At 37.2% G+C, this 20,034-nt stretch overlaps 1 protein-coding gene across 1 annotated transcript in view; it reads left to right on the plus strand.

The window, feature by feature from the left end:
* The window catches only part of DPP10 (dipeptidyl peptidase like 10), a 117,809-nt gene that overhangs the window by 50,242 nt on the left and 47,533 nt on the right, over positions 1-20,034 (plus strand). Inside the window, exons 7-10 of the mRNA XM_031029028.2 lie at positions 5,311-5,402; positions 5,794-5,841; positions 9,055-9,176; positions 10,497-10,544. Coding sequence (XP_030884888.1) covers positions 5,311-5,402; positions 5,794-5,841; positions 9,055-9,176; positions 10,497-10,544 — 310 coding nt within the window. The remainder of the gene's footprint in view (positions 1-5,310; positions 5,403-5,793; positions 5,842-9,054; positions 9,177-10,496; positions 10,545-20,034) is intronic.

Below are 20,034 nucleotides of genomic sequence, written 5' to 3' on the forward strand. Positions count from 1 at the left end.
AAAAAAAAAAAAAAAACAATAATGCTTGCTGTTTGAAAACACACACACACACACAAAGACAAAACACAAGCTCTCCCAATTGAGGAAAAATGAGAAAGAAAACACAATTAGAAATGACTGGTAGGAATTAAAAAAGGACATTTTAATAGATCCTGAGAGAGTATTTTACAGAATTCTATGTCAATTAATTTGAAAATTTAGATCAAATGAGCAATTTTATGAGGAAATACATTTAACCAAAACTGCCCCAAGAGAGACAGACAACTTACATTCACTAATGACATAGAAGAAATACATCATTAAAGAACTACACCACAAAGGAGCACCAAGGCCCACATGATTTTATAAGGGAATCTTATCAGACTTTCAAAAGTAATGCCTAACACAATTTGAATTGTTCTACATCATTGGTTTACTTACAGTTGCTGTAAAAAAAGCCTTTTATAAAATTTAATACCAATTCCTGGTTTAAAAAAAATTAAAAATATAGGAATTGGTGGTTAATTTCTTAACATGATAAAACATATATGCCTCAGTCCATAATCCAATAGAGTGGCATTCCCATTAAGGTTGGGAACAAGGAAGGATGCACACTATCTCCACAATATTGTTTTGGGAGACATTCGTGTAAATCAGGCGAGAATAAACCATAAGCCATAAGATTTGGAAAAGTATTCAGTGAGATAGCAGGATAGCTATTTAGCATATGGAAACGAATAATGTTCCTATTTGCAAATAATAACCATTTAAAAAGGATATGGAATAGAAAGCCTTTCACATTAGCAACAAAATATAAAACATGAAATATAAATGTGCAAAATGTACAAAACCTCTATGAGGACAATGTTAAAACATTCCTGAAAGGCATAAAGTAGACTTGAACAAATGGGAAAATATCCCTGTTCTGGGATAAAATGACTGAAGATCATAAAGAGGTCAATATTAATTAGAAATTTTATTTTATCCCAATAAGAAATGCTAGCAAGTCTTTATATGCTTGAATGAGACATGCTTATTTTTAATAAGTAATATCTAGGGAAATCCTGAAAAAAATACTAAGAAGGGGTGGATTCTAAATAATATGGATGTTACAAAAATCTGTAATTAAAAGTGTGGTTTTGGGACGTGAATTAACAGAGACTAAAGGAACAGCATAGACAGTACAGAAATAGCCTTAGACACATATGGAAGTTTAATATATGATAAAGATGGCATTTCAAAGTACTGGAAAAAGTGAATTTTTTCATAAAATAGTTTTGGAAAAAGTGAATATCATTAGGAAAAAGATAAAAGTAGTTACATACTACCAGCATAATTCTAAAATGATCAGAGATCTAACTTTGAGAAATAAAGCATTACATGTACTGGGAGAAAACATTAATAAATTATTCATAACCTTAGTTTGAAGAAAGCCTTTAAACTATGCACCAATATGTAGAGACAATGTAAGAATATGATGGTAAATTTGATTACATAAAGATTAGAAAAAACTTTTTTGGGGAAAAATAGTACCATAACCAATGTCAACATAAAATGACAAATCAGGAGAACATATTTGCAGCTTACATCTCACATAATGGATATAAACACATAGGGTTCTTAAAAAATAAAGAAGACCAAAACAAATCTGATAGATAATGTAGACAAACAATAGCAGAGGGATAATTACTGAATCTCCTTTGTAATTATGCAAATGACACATTATATATGTTGTTTTATACATATATATGTATATATGATGCTCAACTTTTTTCCTAAGAGAAATGCAAAATGAAATTATACCAATATACCTGTCACAAGTTGAGTTTCACAGGAAGCCAACTGAGAAGATTAGCCTGTAGGACCATTATTACAGAGGATATCAATAACTTTGGAAAGGAATGCAAGGAAGAAAAATTGGGCAGAACAATTTGAGCGGCAGGGCCATCTGAATGAAGGCCTCAGCTGACCCCATAAGAATTCTAGACTGAATGGCCCTCAGAGAAGTCCCAAACGAGGGCAAGAGGTTTGGGCTTCTATACTCCAATATTTTTATACATACATATATATAGTGTATGTTTGAATCATTTACATATTTTCATATTTTTTTACATTTTTAAAAGATTTTATTTATTGGAGAGAAAGAGAGAGAGCCAAGGAGAACACAGGTGGAGGGGAGGGGCAGAGGCAGAAGCAGACTCCCCACTAAGCAGGGAGCCTGACTCATGGCTGGATCCCAGGACCCTGGGATCATGACCTGAGCTGAAGGCAGGTCCAGGTGTCCCCCATCTACATATTTTTAAAAGAAAATTAAATACAAAAAATGAGGACAACAAAGCCTATGTTGAAATAGAGAAGTAAATGCACCTGAATATAAATCAAACTGATACAAATTTGAATTGAAGATAATACTAAGAACACACACACGAACACACGCACAGAGAGAAAACAGTGAAATCTGTCTAGCTATCCATCTATCTCTTCTAAAAAGGCCCAGCACTAATAACATTAGAGTAGCGATGAACACACATAACCCCGCATCTTTCTATCTAAATACCTTAATCCAGTAGAAAAAAACTTCATGGAGAAATAACTGATTACAGTTAGGAGGTAGAGGAAGTAAAATGATATAAGAACATGTGATTGTGAATAAAACATGGAAGTACTCAAAGACCAATGTAATCATTTCCAAAGAATAGAGGGGTTGACTTGAAGGAGTCCCTGCTAACCAAATTTTGACAATTTCAGCATCATAAAGAGTAACAACAGTAATGGAATGTAACATTGCATTAAACATGCGTTAAGTGTATAGTAATATGAAGAAGAGGGAGAGAAAGAGAAAATGAGAGTAAACACATAGAAGGAGAAATAGAAGTTCTTTTTGGGGCGCCTGGGTGGCTCAGTTGGTTAGGCGACTGCCTTTGGCTCGGGTCATGATCCTGGAGTCCCGGGATCGAGTCCCGCATCGGGCTCCCTGCTCGGCAGGGAGTCTGCTTCTCCCTCTGACCCTCCCCCCTCTCATGTGCTCTCTCTCTCATTAAAAAAAAAAAAAAAAAAAGTTCTTTTTACAGAAGTATGCCACCTAATAAATAAAAAAGTGATACTAGAATTAGAAAATCACTTTGAGATGGTAATTTATTTAGGGAAAGGTCATGAATGGATGCCAAACCTACTGAATGAAAAGTTAATGGGGAAAAAGCTATTCATATAATATTCAAGTATCATCCGCTTTTAATTATAAGGCAAAATGTTTTTTACAATGACTATATCTCACAGTTACCATGTAAACAGCATTGTCATGAGTAGGAAGATGTATAATGGTATATTTCCTGATATAAGCAGCAGAGGTATCCGGTATCACCTCTGTAATATTTTTGCTAAAAATATTTAGGCTAAATTAAAGCATAAGAAAACAGACAAATTCAAAATTCTGAACATTCTGTAAGACCACTGGACCAAGAGTCTAAAAAATGGCCAATGTTGTAGAAATCAGAAAAGACAAAATGTTTTTCTTTGAGACTAAAGAAATGACAATCCAATACGATATGGAAACCTTGATTGAGACATCTATTTTATATAAATATATAAATGTATGTATGTATGTATTTATATATATTTATTTATTTATTTTTTAAAGATTTTATTTATTTATTTGAGAGAGAGAATGAGACAGAGAGAGAGAGCACGAGATGGGGGAGGGTCAGAGGGAGAAGCAGGCTCCCCGCCGAGCAGGGAGCCCGATGTGGGACTCGATCCCGGGACTCCAGGCTCATGACCTGAGCCGAAGGCAGTCGCTTAACCAACTGAGCCACCCAGGCGCCCCTGTATTTATATATATTTAAACATGAAATACATTATATATGTGTGTGTCTATATATATATATAGTTATTTGGGTTACTTGTGGCTGTTGTGGAATTTAGGGTATAGATTATATATTTAGATGATGTTAATATTCCGGGGTGTGATATGTGACTTGCTTACATGTGAAAATAGTCTTAATCTTGAGAGACGTAGGCAAAAATATCCTGATGTTTGCAGTCTACTTTTTTTTTTTTTAAAGATTTTATTTATTTATTTGAGAGAGAGAGAATGAGAGAGAGCACATGAGAGGGGGGAGGGTCAGAGGGAGAAGCAGACTCCCTGCCAAGCAGGGAGCCTGATGCGGGACTCGATCCAGGGACTCCAGGATCATGACCTGAGCCGAAGGCAGTCGCTTAACCAACTGAGCTACCCCAGGCGCCCTGCTGTCTACTTTTAAATGATTGAGCAAACAATAAAAAGAGGGAGGGCAAATATTCAATATGTTGACATTTGGTGAGTCTAGGTAATGATTTTACAGATAATCATGTACTTTTCATTCAGCCTTTCTGTAGGTTTGAATATTTCCTCAATAAAAAGAAAATAAGATATAATTTCATACTCATTAATTTGACAAAAAAATAGTCTGAGGAAATTAATGTTGGTAAGGAAGTGATAAAGATGTGGAGCAATGAAAACTCATGTTGCTAGTAGACTGTAAATAGGGACAAGTTTGGAAAATATTTTGTCACTACCTAGTTAAGTAGAAGACATGTGTACTAATGACCAATCCCACTTCCTGGTGTTTGTCTCAAGAAAACCTGCCATGTGCATCAGGAGATTTTAATAAAACTGTTCACAGGCAACTTGTTTTTAAGAGCAGATATTTGTAAATGCTCAACTGTTGATAAAACAGAAATTATGCTATATTCATATAAAATACCATATAGCAGTGAAATCAAACTATGGCTACAAACTTCAATATGCATTAATCTCAGGAATAAGTTATTGTGGGAAAATAGCAAATCTTAAAGTGATGAACATGCTCTGAAAGTTCAAAGTATTATATACTTTCATAAAATAGTATTTATATAATACTATTACATATATATATGTAATATATACTAATAATATGCTATTATATGGTATTTATTTACAATAAAGTTTGTTCTGCAATGTTTTATTTAACGCTGTCCTAACTGCACAAGTCCCAGTCATTTGAAATGAGTTACCAAAGTCCTGTGTCTGTATCAAATGCCAAGATGACATCCTGTGTCAAAGTGATGCAGAGGAAAGCCTCACCTAGAGGTGTTTTCCGAATGGTTTCCCTACAGTATAGGAGAAAGGACACCATCCTACCCTGGTCAATGTCTGCATGAATGTGTGTGAATTTTTGAGACTGAAAACAAGAAACTGAATGTTAGCTGAGAATTACGGAATTAAAAGTGACACAGGCAATTGGTACTTTGGTGTTGACCAGAGAGATGCTGTTTAAATAAAAAGGAAAATCAATATTTTCTATTTCTTTGCAGAGTAAAAGTGAGCAAATTACTGTGCGGCATCTGACGTCAGGAAACTGGGAAGTGATAAAGATCTTGGCATATGATGAAACTACTCAAAAAATGTGAGCGTTTTTGGTTCTCTGGTCAGGTTGGAAGTCTGGGCTGCCAAATGCAATCTTTTCTGCCAGATTTATGTTTTGCTTACTGTGGTCCTACTCCAGACACCCCGGCTATGTAAGAGCGACTTTTTCTGTAAAGACTCTCCCTGTCCTTCACCCAGAGACACACTTACTTGCCCAGATACATGCACACACCCCCAGACAGAGATCACACAAAGGTGTGATAGGATGATATTTTAAGAAAAAAGATGTGTTTCCCAAATGGAGCAAAGTTCTGCGGTTGAATAATGGAACAGCTCTTGCCTGTTCTTTGACAGTTTGAAAATTCAAGTGAAAACAGCCTGGCAAAAATTGATCTGTGCCTGATGTTTGTGTTGTTTTCTTTCCTGGGCAGTTACTTTCTGAGCACAGAGTCTTCTCCCAGAGGGAGGCAGCTGTACAGGTAAGCAAGGTGCAAGGACTGCCCTGAACACGTTCATTTCTCAGTGGCCATCTACACAGCGTAATGATAGGATGGAAAATCTGAGTTTCATTTTTGACATGACGAAACCTCACACTTTGGTCCAGTCTTTCAGCTCTGAACATTAGCAAGCCTGAAGAGTTGGTTGGACCTGAAGTGAAGACCATCTAGCTGCCCCTTCTTTATTTTTCTCCTCACCTGCTTTCACAGTCTCAAAATATCCTTTTTTTTTTTTTAAGGCTTGCTTCTCTCAACTACCCACATCATAGGCATTTACATATTTTCCTCAGTGGACTTTTCTTCTGCTAAGCCTCATTTTGAATTTTCAGTGCAAGAATATTGTACACTGGTAATTTTTTCCCAAACAAAATAAAACCATTGTGAACACTTAGAAGAGTGGATCAAGAGAAAGTGTTTCTCCCCATCCCCCATGCCCCCATAGTGTACAAAACCTAGTAAGATTGTTATTGAAGCCAGGAATGCTCATTGCTTAAATAAAGCAGTAGAAGGGAAATGTTTTCATCTGCCCAATTTTCCCAGATGGAAAGCTATACTCATAAAAGGTACTTAAGGTCATACCTATTTAGTACTAAAATGTTTCCTCACTCGGAAAGCTTTCACCAGGACCTCACAACAATGACTTTTATTTTTGTCTGGCAAGCAACATTAATTCTAGACTTTATAAACACTTTCTAACTTCCATTTCACAGATCCATTTTTAAAGTGTCAAAACTGCCATGGTATATTCTCAGTAGAAATTCATCATGTTTGAAGAAGTGTCACCACTGATTTTTACCCAGTAGCCTAGACTTTCCTTTGAGGGTAAAAATGTATGTTTAAAGCATCCTAAACTCCCTCTAATTCACCACATACTCTTATTTATGCATAAATTGCTTTCATCTGAAGCAAATGTCTCATTTTTATCACCTCTCCCAGTATGTTATTTCTGTGTTCGTTTTTTGGGTGTTTGTTGTTTTTCTCTTAGAGTCCAGAACCCATACTCTCAATGACTTCCAAAGGAAGAAGAGCTATTTATTTAAAGAGACTGATTCTAGTTTGGGTTTAGAGTTCTTCATTAAAGTATTGGTTACTTTTTTTTTTCTTTTTGGTGACCGAAGCCTGTCTTGAAACATATACTCTGGTTGGTACTGGTAGTCCTGAGCCATTTTTTTTTAAGGTCCTGAAACTACTTGACCAAGGTTTTACTTCTCTCATTTTATGAAATTCTTAAAGAAAAGTGACAGTGTCAAAAGACTGGACTTGGCCAATTTTAGCCAATGGAACTGAATCTCAATCTCTCTTCCCTTTATTCGCCTAAAATGTGATTTGAATCAAAATGACTTCTTAGATTTGTGCTTGTCTTCACTTTCTAGTGACTGAGGCAGAATAGTCAGCCTATCTATGACGTACTAGTGGCGTAGGCTGTGTTATACAGAAAATGCAGGGGCGCCTGGGTGGCTCAGTCAGTTAAGCCGCTGCCTTCGGCTCAGGTCATGATCCCGGGATCCTGGGATCGAGTCCTGCATCGGGCTCCTTGCTCGGTGGGGAGCCTGCTTCTCCCTCTGCCTGCCTCTCCCCCTGCTTGTGTTCTGTCTCTCTGACAAATAAATAAAATCTAAAAAAAAAAAAAAAAAAAAAAAAAAAAGATCATTATACAGAAAATGCAGTACCAATGAATTTCCCCTTAAACAGCGTAGCAAATGCCAGTTGGCTTGATTGTTAAGATAACGTTAGTGTTTAACCCAGAAAACTCAATCATTGTCCAGGTCATAAAAATAATCATTGGTTGATTAAATTTATGGGATGAGATACCCCTGAAGAATCACAACTGCTGCCACGGTCAGTTTAGAATTTTATCTCAAAATGTGCATTTATTTCAGTAATTTCTAAATAATCTAAGTAATCTAAATAATGAGAAACTACCAACAAATTTTGGGGAACTTGAATATGAAAAATTATATGAGGGAGTAGAGAGAGAAAAGGGTTTTAAATTCCAGTTATATCATTTAAGTAGCTGTGGACAACTGGCATGCATTCTCAGCCTCTCTGGAGATTGTTACACAACGCTGAATAGAATTAATGACATTGACCTATATACTTAAAAATGATTAAAATGGCAAATGCTATGGTGTTTGTGTGAAGGTATATATACACACACAGCAATTTTAAAGAGAAAATATTAGGTGTGACTACCTTGTAAGTTATCGTAAAGGTGAAACTGGTTAATGTGTTTAAGTGCTTAGTTTATATTAATTGCCTTGACCAGTGAAGGAAAATTTTGGCTTATAATGAGCTCGGAATGTTTCAAATGTGAAATTGTGAGTTTATGAACTATACTTAACATTGATCCTCGATTACTTCTGGTGCTTCTGTTGCCCATTGTCAATACATCTGTTCCTATCCCTGTGTATGCAGCCTACTGCACATCAAAATGACTAGGATTCATTTACAAATGTATAGCCAAAATCATGTTTCATTTCTAAATGCAACTGAGAATATTCTGTCCAAGTTTAAGATATAGCTTCACCACCATTTTCATCTGTTGGCATAATTTACGATTCATCTCTGTTTGTACAACGGATGATTGCTTTTCTTTTTACCTACCTCCCTGACGTCTCAAAGTATGTATGATCACGAACATTATCATACAAAAGTAACTTTACTAAAAATTTCAGTCAGGTATTTAAGGCAAGTATTTTCAGTATATTTAGTGGGAAAAATTTGACACTGATATCAAATTCTACTGTTTAATGAGCTTGATTCTTTGTGTAGCTTGTGAAACAATGTATTGGTTCTTTCAACTAATATTTATTGATGGTGAGTTTATGCTAGTCTCTGTGGGCAATTCCTTTTACAGCTATATTTATAAAGAAATATCTATAGAGAAAAGGCAGGTAAGAATAAATTACATTGAGTCCTGTGGAAATCAGTTCCTTTATTTATAAACATCCATACATACATTTTATACATGTAGGCATACATGATTTTAATTTTATTACAGAGAAGAAAAATGTGTAAGTCTTAACATTAGTAATGGAAACTGACTTTGCATTTATACAGTAAGTCATCATTTACAAGGAACTGCAATGTAAGTAATGCTGGAGCTCTTCAGTTTATGTTAATATTTAAATATTGATGCCACACATTCAAGTACCTGGAAAAGTACCATTTCTAATTTTCTTTTTCTTTCCACAGTGCTTCTACTGAAGGACTATTGAATCGTCAATGCATTTCATGTAATTTTATGAAAGAACAATGTACATATTTTGATGCCAGTTTTAGTCCTATGAATCAACATTTCTTATTACTCTGTAAAGGTAATACATGATTTCTGATGAAATTTATTTGATCAGTATCTATTACTATCATGAGTAACTATTCTCTAGCTATATGATTTGATATTCTAAATGTGTGCATTCGTTAAGTTATAAAGTAAGAATTTACTGAGCTATGAATTGTATCTTCATTTAGAAAATGAAATTGGGAGTGAACATTTACTCATGATCAATAAAGGCTGTTTGAGAGTGAAACTTTTAAAAAAGTGAATAAACATTTACATCAGCAAAGTCATGCTATAACAATAGAATTTACCTACTCTTTAGAAAAAAAGAACAGTCCTCTTATTAAAATAATGGCTTGGTTGTTAAGAGATTTAGGATCTACAGAAATTTAATTGCCTGGGTCTAGCACCCTTCAATTTTAAGAGATTACATTCACCCCAATTACTTCTATCTGGTAAAAATACATATATGTGTATATATATATATATATATATATATCTCTTCTATATTAGCATGCTCTATCTAGGTTATACTGATTGATAAGAATCGCTGCCCCTTAAATAGACACTGTATCTCCCAGAATGAAATGGAAGACCTGTATCCCTTATAATGTAATGGACTGACTGACTGCTCTTGCCCCAGGGGGTACCTGAAGCTGTCCTGTTTTAAGACACCCTGAGGAATAGATCAACTCTTGCTCTTAGTTTTTTTTTTCTCTTGATATCAAAAAAGTTCTTGTTTGATGATACCAGGGAAAAACCATTAGACCTCTAGATATAGTTCCTTAGAGGAGTGAAGTTTCAGGATAACATCTTATGGTTACACTGAAGTAACAAGCATATTTGAAATATTTGATGATTGCAGTTAATGTTTTTTAAATTAATATATAATTAGAACCAAATTTTTATCTTATGGATGAGATATTTCTATTATGCATGCATTCTTTCTTCCTTGATTGAGCGGTAAATAGAATTTAATCTTGGATGAACTAGTGAGGGGTCACAGGGTCATGAATCAGCTTTCTGGACATCAGTGACTGCGCTACAAAAGACTAGTGAAAGAGAGTAAGGAGCATAAGACTGGGTACCATAGAATTATAGAAGGATAGGGCATTTTGGAGAAGGGGAAATCTTAACAATCTTTGCAAATGGTTCCTTTCCCCATATGTTCTTTTCTGAATAAAATATCCGTAGATAGGAATGAAATCTAGTTATGTGGTTTGTTTCATTATTATGTTTTAACTATGAAATGTTTCAATTTGGAAAAAGTAACTGTCATGTAGCCTTTCCAATAATTATTACTTAGATGTCTTTAAAATATTTATACATATTTTTTATACATGTTTTTAAAATCCAGGCCCAGGTGTCCCAGTGATCAGTCTACATAGCACGGAAAACCCAGCAAGTAAGTACACAAACATGACAATGTGGGACAGTCATGGCAGGCACTGGTCTTAGGTATTACTTATTCTGAATGTCATACTCTTATAAAACCTTTTTCAAAGGAGTTTCCAGCATGGAGAGAAATGTGTAGGTACCATCAATTTGACTTTGTTTATGTAAGAGAAACCGTAAAGCAAGTGGTTTGAGCCAAGTTACAGCTGGAATTGGATCTTACATGCCTGGAACAGGGTATCTACTATATCTAAATTTAGTGAAGACTGGTTGATAAGGCTCATTTAGGTACGCTTCAGCCTATTGGCCCCTTACTGCTCTGGTCCATTTTTTTCCTTGGTCTCATATAGATTATTCCTTCAATGTTTTTTGTGTACTTTTGGGAAAAATATGAAAAATATATTTTTTCTATCCTATTTGTTCCAGATATCCAGGGCTTCCTAGTTTTATCTATTCATTTATTCTTTTATGCATTTAACTGTTCATCATCTATTAAGTGAGCACCTACTCTATCAAGCAATATAACCAAGGTTGGGTGGACTCTGCTAGTAAAATATGGTCAATGTGTTTATGAAATTACAGTAGAGTATGTAAGTAAATGCGTGGTTGAGGTAATCTTAAAAATGACTAGCAAGATTGCTTCCTGCCTTTCTTCCTATGTTTCTTTGCCTTCTTTCAATTTTATTCAATCAATACTCTTAATGCTCTAATGATTTACATTAGGCTACTATGATCTAATAAATTAGGCTTATATTTATGAACTTAATCCTCAGAACACCCCCTGATATATAGTTAATTTTATTATCCTCTTTTAAAGATGAAACCGAGTCACGGGGAGGTAAAATAACTTGCTTAATTCATCCTAATAGGTAGGTGAGCCAGGAAGCATAGGAAATAGTCTGACTCCAGAACAGGATTTGTAACTGATGACGGCAGACTGGAGGGGGTCCCTGGCTTCACACAGGATAGACATCAAATGTGAGTTGGAGAAAGTGAAAAGAGTTTAAGAATAGCAGAGTGTCTAGAAGACTTAGAAAGGACAATGAGTCTCATCAGTGCTTGGGGCTAGGGGTTTATATTAGAAAAGGATCTAGGGTATGTGTTCCTTTAGGAATCCAGGGTAGGGTCCAATCAAAGATGATGAGAGGTGAGTAACAGGTGTTATTTCATGAATCATCGAAGGTAGGAGGTATTGATGCCAGTGTCAGCAGAAGTTTGTTTGAAGCTAACGTTCTGGAACATGTTTGGTATCCAGCTCTTAGATTTTATTACGTGCTTGGGGCCTAGGAAAAAAGAATGATTCACTCTTGCTTTCCCCTTGAAGTGAACATAGCTTCTTTGGCTTGTGCAGAAGCAAAATATAGAAATTCGGCCTACCAGAAAAACAGCAGAGACATAGCCTTTCCAAAATGGATTCCCTCCAGCTTCCCTACCTCATTATCACTACCATATGATGGCAACTTAGTCTATTGTGATTTTGTCTTTCACATCTGTATTATTTTTAGAGAACAGAGGAAGACCATTCATTCATATTCTTTAAATTCCAACATATGGAGACTTCCTCTTTATTCTATGAAAAAACAGAAGTGCAAATCTGTAATGGGGTTTTGTGTGGTTGGAAATAGGTGAGCACATTGTTTAGTTTCTACTTATCAGTATAAACCTTAAAGAGGTTATGGTGAGCAAATTAAATCTGTTTAGTATTAACAAACAACAATAATAAAACAGTATATTGGATAAAATAGAAGGTTGAATTTTGTAGATTAAAATCAGTATATAAAATGAGTTCATTATATACATTTTGTGAGATCTGAAACAAATTAATCTCTCATAGGATCAATTTTCTTGTAGGCAAATTAGCAAATGAATTTTTTATGAAGATGAGATATATTTGCAACACAGGATGCACTGAATAACTGGGAACGATTTGTGTTATACTGCATGTTCTGCCAAAATAGTTTTTTTTAAATTTCCAATCTGATTTTAATTAACTTTATTCTACTGTTACTAGGCAATGTTGTTTCCTAGTAATTTCTGTGGCAAAGAATGAAATATTTTTGTATAAATGAAATCTAATTTTCCCATTTATAAGCCAATTATCATCTCAGCATCAAGAAAAACAAAAAGTGAGCAGTGGTCAGGTGCTAGTCAAAAACTTACATTCAGTTTCAAGTAAATCTTTTGGTTAATGGATCTTGGATTAATAACACATCTGGGGGCCACATGAAATAGAACAGGGTATGAAAAGAAAATGAAAATAAATTTAACAAACATGGACACCTTTAAACCCAATGGTTATCAAAGAAATGCAGAGTAAAACATTTGCCGTGTAATTTGCCAAACAACTTAACAGCATCAAAAAATTTACATTGCTAAGAAGGATATAGTAAGGCTCTCATAACTTGCAGGTAGAAATATAAATTGTTGCAATCTCTTGGAAAAAATAAGTCATAAATCTTTTATACCTATGTACCTGGCATATTTCCTCTTAATGGTTTTTACTGAGGAAATAATTCTAAATAGAGAAAACCTAATAGCACTGTTGACAATAATGAAAAAAACATAATAAAAGAGGGGGATTTGTAAATGAACTTTAATGGAATATTAATTAGTGCCCTGAATATCTTCCATTTGTCCCTCCAGAACCATTGGATCTCCTTTTTTCCCCCCCTTTGGTTTCTGCCCAGAAAGTAATCTATACAGATGACTTAGGTTCTATTACCATTTGGCTACCAGTTAGATTCTAGCTAAAGTGAATCCCATGGGTGACTGAAGATAGGGAGAAAAGTAGTTTTGGTATATCTATATTTCCAGGGCTACTTATCACTGTGGAATTACCCAAGATTGCCAGGACTCCTAGCTGAAGGTCACCATGGATCTCTCACAGACCTATTGCTACTCATTGCCCTTGACCTGCAGGCCTAGCCACAGTCCTAAGCCCTGGGTTACTAGACTGCCCCTTATGAACTTCTGCCCATTGTTCATATATTTGTAAGTAGTTCTTAATTAAAATGTTATCAAATCATTCTAATAAAGTCACTATCGGTTTCCTACTAGGATTAAAAATGTTGACAAAAGTTCTTCAAAAATGTTTAAGCTAGAGTTCCAAGTGATTAAGGAGTCCAAATGTTTATGCCACTCTAACAAAGCTGTTTGAAAATGCATCTAAAAATTTAAGAAAATAATGCTCACAAATGTTAAAATTCTTGCATTTGGCTAGCAGCCTTCCAGGTGATTTTTGTTCTTTCTTCTTGAATATTTGCCTCGTGTTCTGCAATGAACAAGTATTTTTTTTTCATATATTACTTTTATAATGAAAAAGAAACTTCATTAAAATGCTCAGTGAGTTAAGGTATAAATACGCAAAATTTTACTTAGCTAATATTTCAAAGGTCCTTTGTCTCATATCATTCATTACCATTTTCTTTCTCCTTAATTTTGCATATATGCTTGTTTCCTTTTTCTCCATCCCATCTCTTGTTCTCATCCCTCTTTACTTCTCTTCTACGTTATCTCTCCCTTTCTTCTTCCCAATTTTGTTTTCATTTTCTTCTCTTTTCAATCCCATGCTTAAAACCATGTCTTAACATTCCTTCCTCTTCAAACTATTTCACCAAAAAACCTGCGTATTACGTGTTTTGCGAATTTATCATGGAAAAAAAGCTGTCTGCTCTTAATATTTTCAAAAATGGCTTTACTATTTCCTATATTTTTTCCTTAAATAGAACTTATTTCCCTCTGACCATGGATTGATTTTTTTTTCCCCATGAATAAATGAGCAGCCTTTGATTTAGAAGTAAAAATTTCTCAACTGTCCCTAAATACATGTAATTAGGTTTATTTTTTATCACTGACATTTGATAATTAAGAGAAACCATGAGAAATTATTAGTATACTCATACTGGTGCCTCTGGCTGTATCCATTTATTAAATTGTCAGTCATTTTAATACAATGAACTATTGTTCATTTATTTAAAAAATAGTCAACAAGATGATCTGTAGTTTAGTTAGAGGTATAAAGGTAAAAATTTACTAAGATTTATTCTTCAAAAAGCTGTCCTATTGTAGTTAGCAAATATCAGGTGACACTGGCTTCCTCTAAATACAAAACAAATGGTTTTATCCACAATTAAGTGCATTTTTATGATCGTTCTTAGGTTATAAATGCTGAATCTTCGGTGAAAGTATACAGTTTAGGTATTCACATTTTAAATTTTATAACTGAATGTTTACGATAGCTTCCTTGAAAATATGCTCTTTAGATAATCTAAAACTTCTTACATTTTAGGGATAGAATAAACCTCTGAGAACATCTCATTTCCCAAATCTGTATTGTAACAAATGACACTTATTTACAAGAGATGTGGTCTGATGTGCCTGAAATCACATGTAGAATTCAGAGTACAGTGCAGGAAACAAAGTTAGATGGTTCTAATAGAATACGATAATTTCTCTGATAGAACTGGACATAATTCCAAGACAGCAAGTCAGCAGAAAGGCAAAAGAATGTAAACATACTAACATGAAGGCATGAAAATATTCAAACATGCAAGATAAAGGTGGTCCCATGTGGCTGGAACAAAACATTTAAGAAAAAAAGAAAAAGGATATAGGCAATAGGGGCAAGCTGGAGACAGGTCATAAAAGTCTTATGTTTTACTCTAAGGAGTTTGGATTTAAAGTATCAATGATAAACCACTGACAATTAAAAAATAAATTTGTATTCTGGCCATGGAGTAACTGAAAGTAGAAACAGCCTGTTGCCAGAAAGGAAGGGAAGGGGGGGGAAAAAGGAAAAGAGAAAAACTGGATAAAATAAATAAAAAACAATTTTCAAGTATGTGACAACAGTCAAGGTAGGACTTTGATCCCTGGAAGAAGGGAGACAAGTGAGATTAATGTTGTAATTGCCCTGGCTTTCTGGCTGGAATCATTTTCTGAATCTCAGTGCAATGAAGAACAATGCAAGAAGAGTGTAATGGTATCTTAGAGTCAGAATGAGGATGGACATTGGAGTTCAGAAAGGTTGAAGATTTTGGAATGTTGAGAACATGGACAAATACACTGGAGAAGAGGAGGAGAAATGGAGAAAAGAGCCCAGAAATCTTAATAGGGCTTCAGGGGATCATCTTGAGTCTACTGCAGAAAATCCCTAGCTGAGCATGTATCTGGGAAAGGCCAGAGCTTCAAAAGCGCTGGCATGTGCTAAAAGTTCCAACCAGGCAGAATACTGGAATGTGGGGCGCCTGGGTGGCTCAGTTGGTTGGGCAACTGCCTTCGGCTCAGGTCATGATCCTGGAGTCCCACATCGGGCTCCCTGCTCGGCGAGGAGCCTACTTCTCCCTCTGACCCTTCCCCCTCTCATGTGCTTTCTCTCTCTCTCATTCTCTCTCTCTCAAATAAATAAATAAAATCTTAAAAAAAAAAGAATACTGGAATGTGCAGGAGACAGCCCACAAGAGTCATGCCTTCATAGTAGGGCTACGCTAGTCACACAGCAGAGATCACCCAAACCTACACCAAATGAGATATTTTTAAAAGTACTGAAATGATTTAGCTGCCTGCAAAGAGCCTAAACACCTGCTGGAACAAAGTCCAACAACTTCCAAAATAATAGAATAAAATCCAAAACACTGTAAATGGTCAGAATCCAGTAAAACATTACTGGGTGTGTGAGGAAGCTAGAAAATGTGACTCATAACTGGGGAAAAAAAGCTACTGTGAACAGACAGACTCAGAAATGAGAGAGATGGAACCTTCTGACAAATACAATAAACTATTATAAATATGATTTTGAAAGTCAAGAAAAAATGAATACAGTGTGAATATAAATGGGATATTTTTTAAAGGAACTTCATGAACTTAAAATATCTGAAATTGGGATGCCTGGGTGGCGCAGTCAGTTAAGCATCTGCTTTCCACTCAGGTCATGATCCCAGGGTCCTGGGATCGAGTCCTGCATTGGGCTCCTTGCTCAGCGGGGAGCCTGCTTCTCCCCCTGCCTGCCGCTCCCCCTGCGTGTGCTCTCTCTCCTCTCAAATAAATACATAAATCCTTTAAAAAAAAAAATCTGAAATACAAACTTCACTGGAAAATACTAAAAGCAAATTAGACACTATAGAAAACGGATCAGTGAACTTGAAACATCAATAGAAACTTCCAGATAATGAAAGAAATGAACAGAGCCTAGTTAATGTAGGCATATATATATATGTATATATATATATACATATATATATGGTATAATGCAGGCCATCGTATATATATGATGTTTTTAACTAGAGTCAAAAGGGGAGGCACGTAAGAAGAAATATTTGATGAAATAATGGCCAAATCCAAATAAGATGAAAAGTATAGAATTGCTCAACAAACCTCAAGCGAGATGTATCCCAACAGAAAAGGTGATTTAAAAACAAAACAAATTAAACCTTATATCATCAAAAATAAAAGGACACCTATATATCCATACATTACATACATGGTAGTGAAGGCAAGAATTACTGCAAAGGTCTCATCAGGGAAAAAAAAAAAAAAAGGAAAGGAAGAGAAAAGAAAGGAAAGAAAAGAAAAAAATAGAGCAAAATCTTTAAAATGATGATGGAAGAATTCCAGAAAAGATGGCAGATTAGGACAACCCAAAGCACAATTCATCTCAGGGATACACCTAGGTAACATTTACATCAGTATAAATAACCCGGAAAATGACAGGAAGACTAGGAGAACAAATTCCACAACTAAAGGGACACATGGGGCTGTCTGTGGGTGGGAGGGATGCTGCTGGAATGGAGAGGGGAGAGAAGTACTCTCACACAGGGGAATTTGTCTTCCCTGTGTGGACTCTCCAAACATTTGACTTTGAAAGCCAGAGGGGCTGAATTTCATGAGTTCTTACAACCAAAGAGACTCAAAACCTGAAACTATAAAAATAATTGGGCTCAGCTCTGGGAGAACCTGGAGGGCAAGAGGAATCCATCCCCGCCCTTAAAGAGACAGCATAACAAACAGCCCACAGAGATATAGCATGGAAGCCGCAGTTTGAAAAATGCCTGGGGCATACAGAAGGGGGCTTTCTTCACTAATCTCATGAGTGTGATGGAAGGTCAGGGACCCGTGAGAGACTTCTTCAGAAACAGGAGCTGGTGGGCACCATTACCTACTTCCACCTACCAGCATAAACACAGGGCGACCTGCAGGAATCAGAGAAGCCCAGATACTCCCTCCTTGATAACACTGCATGCCCTGCACCTCCCTCACCCCCTGCACTTCAGATCTGACCTCTCCAGCCAGGCTGGCCTTAGTCTTAGTGAATGCAGATCCCCTCCCCCGCCGAGTTTGTGGACCCTTCCCCTTTGCAGAGTCAACCCCTCCAAAATGCTCTTAGCCAGAGCCCTTCCAAAGAGGTGCCACAAGCCCAGCAATGTGCAAGCACGCTAACAGGGGCCAGCACCACTCCAAAGTGACACAGGAACAGGGGAAGATAACCACACACACCACTCCACCTATGGCCCCAGCAGTGGGCAAGGGACAGACAGCTGGTCTGACTGCAGGCCCTGCCCACCAATAAAAGCTTCTCAGGGGGACAAAACAGGTAAGCATCCTGCAGTTTGGTGCTACTGTTACCTCTGGCAAATGGTTGGTCTCACAAAACTCAAGCCCAAGACTGGCCCACTAACACAAAAAAGACCAAGCACTGCCCACCACAGGCAAAGAAAGCCATTGCAGATGACTGGACTGAAGGAAAAAGCAACTCGGCCACAACAGCAGGGCATACGCAACACACATAGGAATCACCCCTCAAGTGCCAGGTTCTGGTGAACTGGAGACACTGCATTACAGGACCTCTCCTTCATAAGGCGGGAGACATAGCTGACTTTCCTAGCATACAGAAACAGACATAAAGATTTAGACAAAATGAGAAAAGGAAGTAGGTCACAAATAAAAGGACAAAATCATAGCAAATGACCTAACTGAAATAGACACAAGTAATACACCTGATAGAGAATTTAAAGTAATGATCATAAAGATATTTGCTGGACCTGAGAAAAGAGTAGAGGACATCATTGAGAAACTTAACAAAGAAAACACAGAAAAAAAATACAATCGATATGAACTCAATAAATGAAATTAAAAACACACTAGACAGAATATAGTAGACCACAGGAAGAAGAATGGACCTGGAGGACAGAGTAATTGAAAGCAATCAAATTAAGCAGGTGAGAGAAAAAAAGTTATACAAAACAAGAATAGACTTAAATCAACAGCATTCACATTATTGGGATCCCAGGAGGAGAGAGAGAGAAAAGGGTACAGAAAATTTATCTGAAGAAATAGCTGAAAACTTCCCATATCTAGGGAAGGAAATAGACATCCAAATCCAAGAGGCACAAAGAGCCCGGTCTGAACTAAATCCAAGAAGGTCCACAGCAAGACACAAAGTAACTGAAATGGCAAAAAGTAGCAATAAAGAGATTATTAAGGTGGAGCAAGATGGAGGAGGAGTAGGAGACCTGGATTTCCTCTGGCCTCAGGAATTCAGCTGGACAGGGATCAAACCATTCTGAACACCTACAAACTCAACAGGAGATCGAAGAAAAGAATAGCAACAATTCTCTGAACAGAAAAACAACCACTTTCTGGAAGGCAGGACGGGCGGAGAAGTGAATCTGAGGTGATATTCGGGAGGATAGACGGCGGGGGAGGGGGCCACTGTACGCCGCTTCTGGCAAGTGATAGAGCCGTGGAGCACAAAATCGGAACTTTTAGAAGTCAGCTCTGCTGAGGGACGTCACTCCAGTGGCTAAGCAGGGGGTGGAACCCTCACAGGACAGTGTGGTCTCAGGACCCTCGGGGTCATAGGAAGACTGGGGGTGTCTGAGTGCAGCAGAGCTCCCAGTTATCAGAGCGGGGAAGCCAGCTGCAGAGATGGAACCGAGGCGCGGGCTCTCAGCTCGGCATTGCCATAAACTGTGATCCGAGGCACAGTCTGACCACTGCTCCTCCAGCAGGGACCCGACAAGTGGCAGATCCAGGGAGACTCCCCTTCCTCCCCCGGGAGAAGCGGCACGGGAGCGCACTGCAGGGATCATCTGGGTTTGGAGACTCCACATGGGGTCGGGTGCCAGAGAGAAACGCATGGTCACAGGCCAGGTGAGCATGGAGTGTGACCGAAGACCGGGGAGACGGGAGTGACTGACTGCTTTTCTCTGGGGGCTCACTGAGGAGTGGGGCCCTGAGTTCTCGGCTCCTCCGGGCGGAGACTGGGAGGCTGCGATTTTCACTCTCGGCCTCCAAAGCTGGACAAAAAGCTTGCAAGGAACAAAAGCTCCCGAGAGCAAACCCGAGCAGATAACTTAGCCTGGACCGGCAAGGGCGGGGCAATTCCGCCTCCGGCAAAGACATTTGGGAACCACGGCAACAGGCCCCTCCCCCAGAAGATCAGCAAAAACAGCCAGCCAAGACCAAGTTTACTGATCAATGAGAACGGCAGAACTCCAGCACTA

Source organism: Leptonychotes weddellii, chromosome 3 (assembly GCF_054177405.1).
Source record: "Leptonychotes weddellii isolate Sample4059 chromosome 3, ASM5417740v2, whole genome shotgun sequence".
NCBI lineage: Eukaryota > Metazoa > Chordata > Mammalia > Carnivora > Phocidae > Leptonychotes > Leptonychotes weddellii.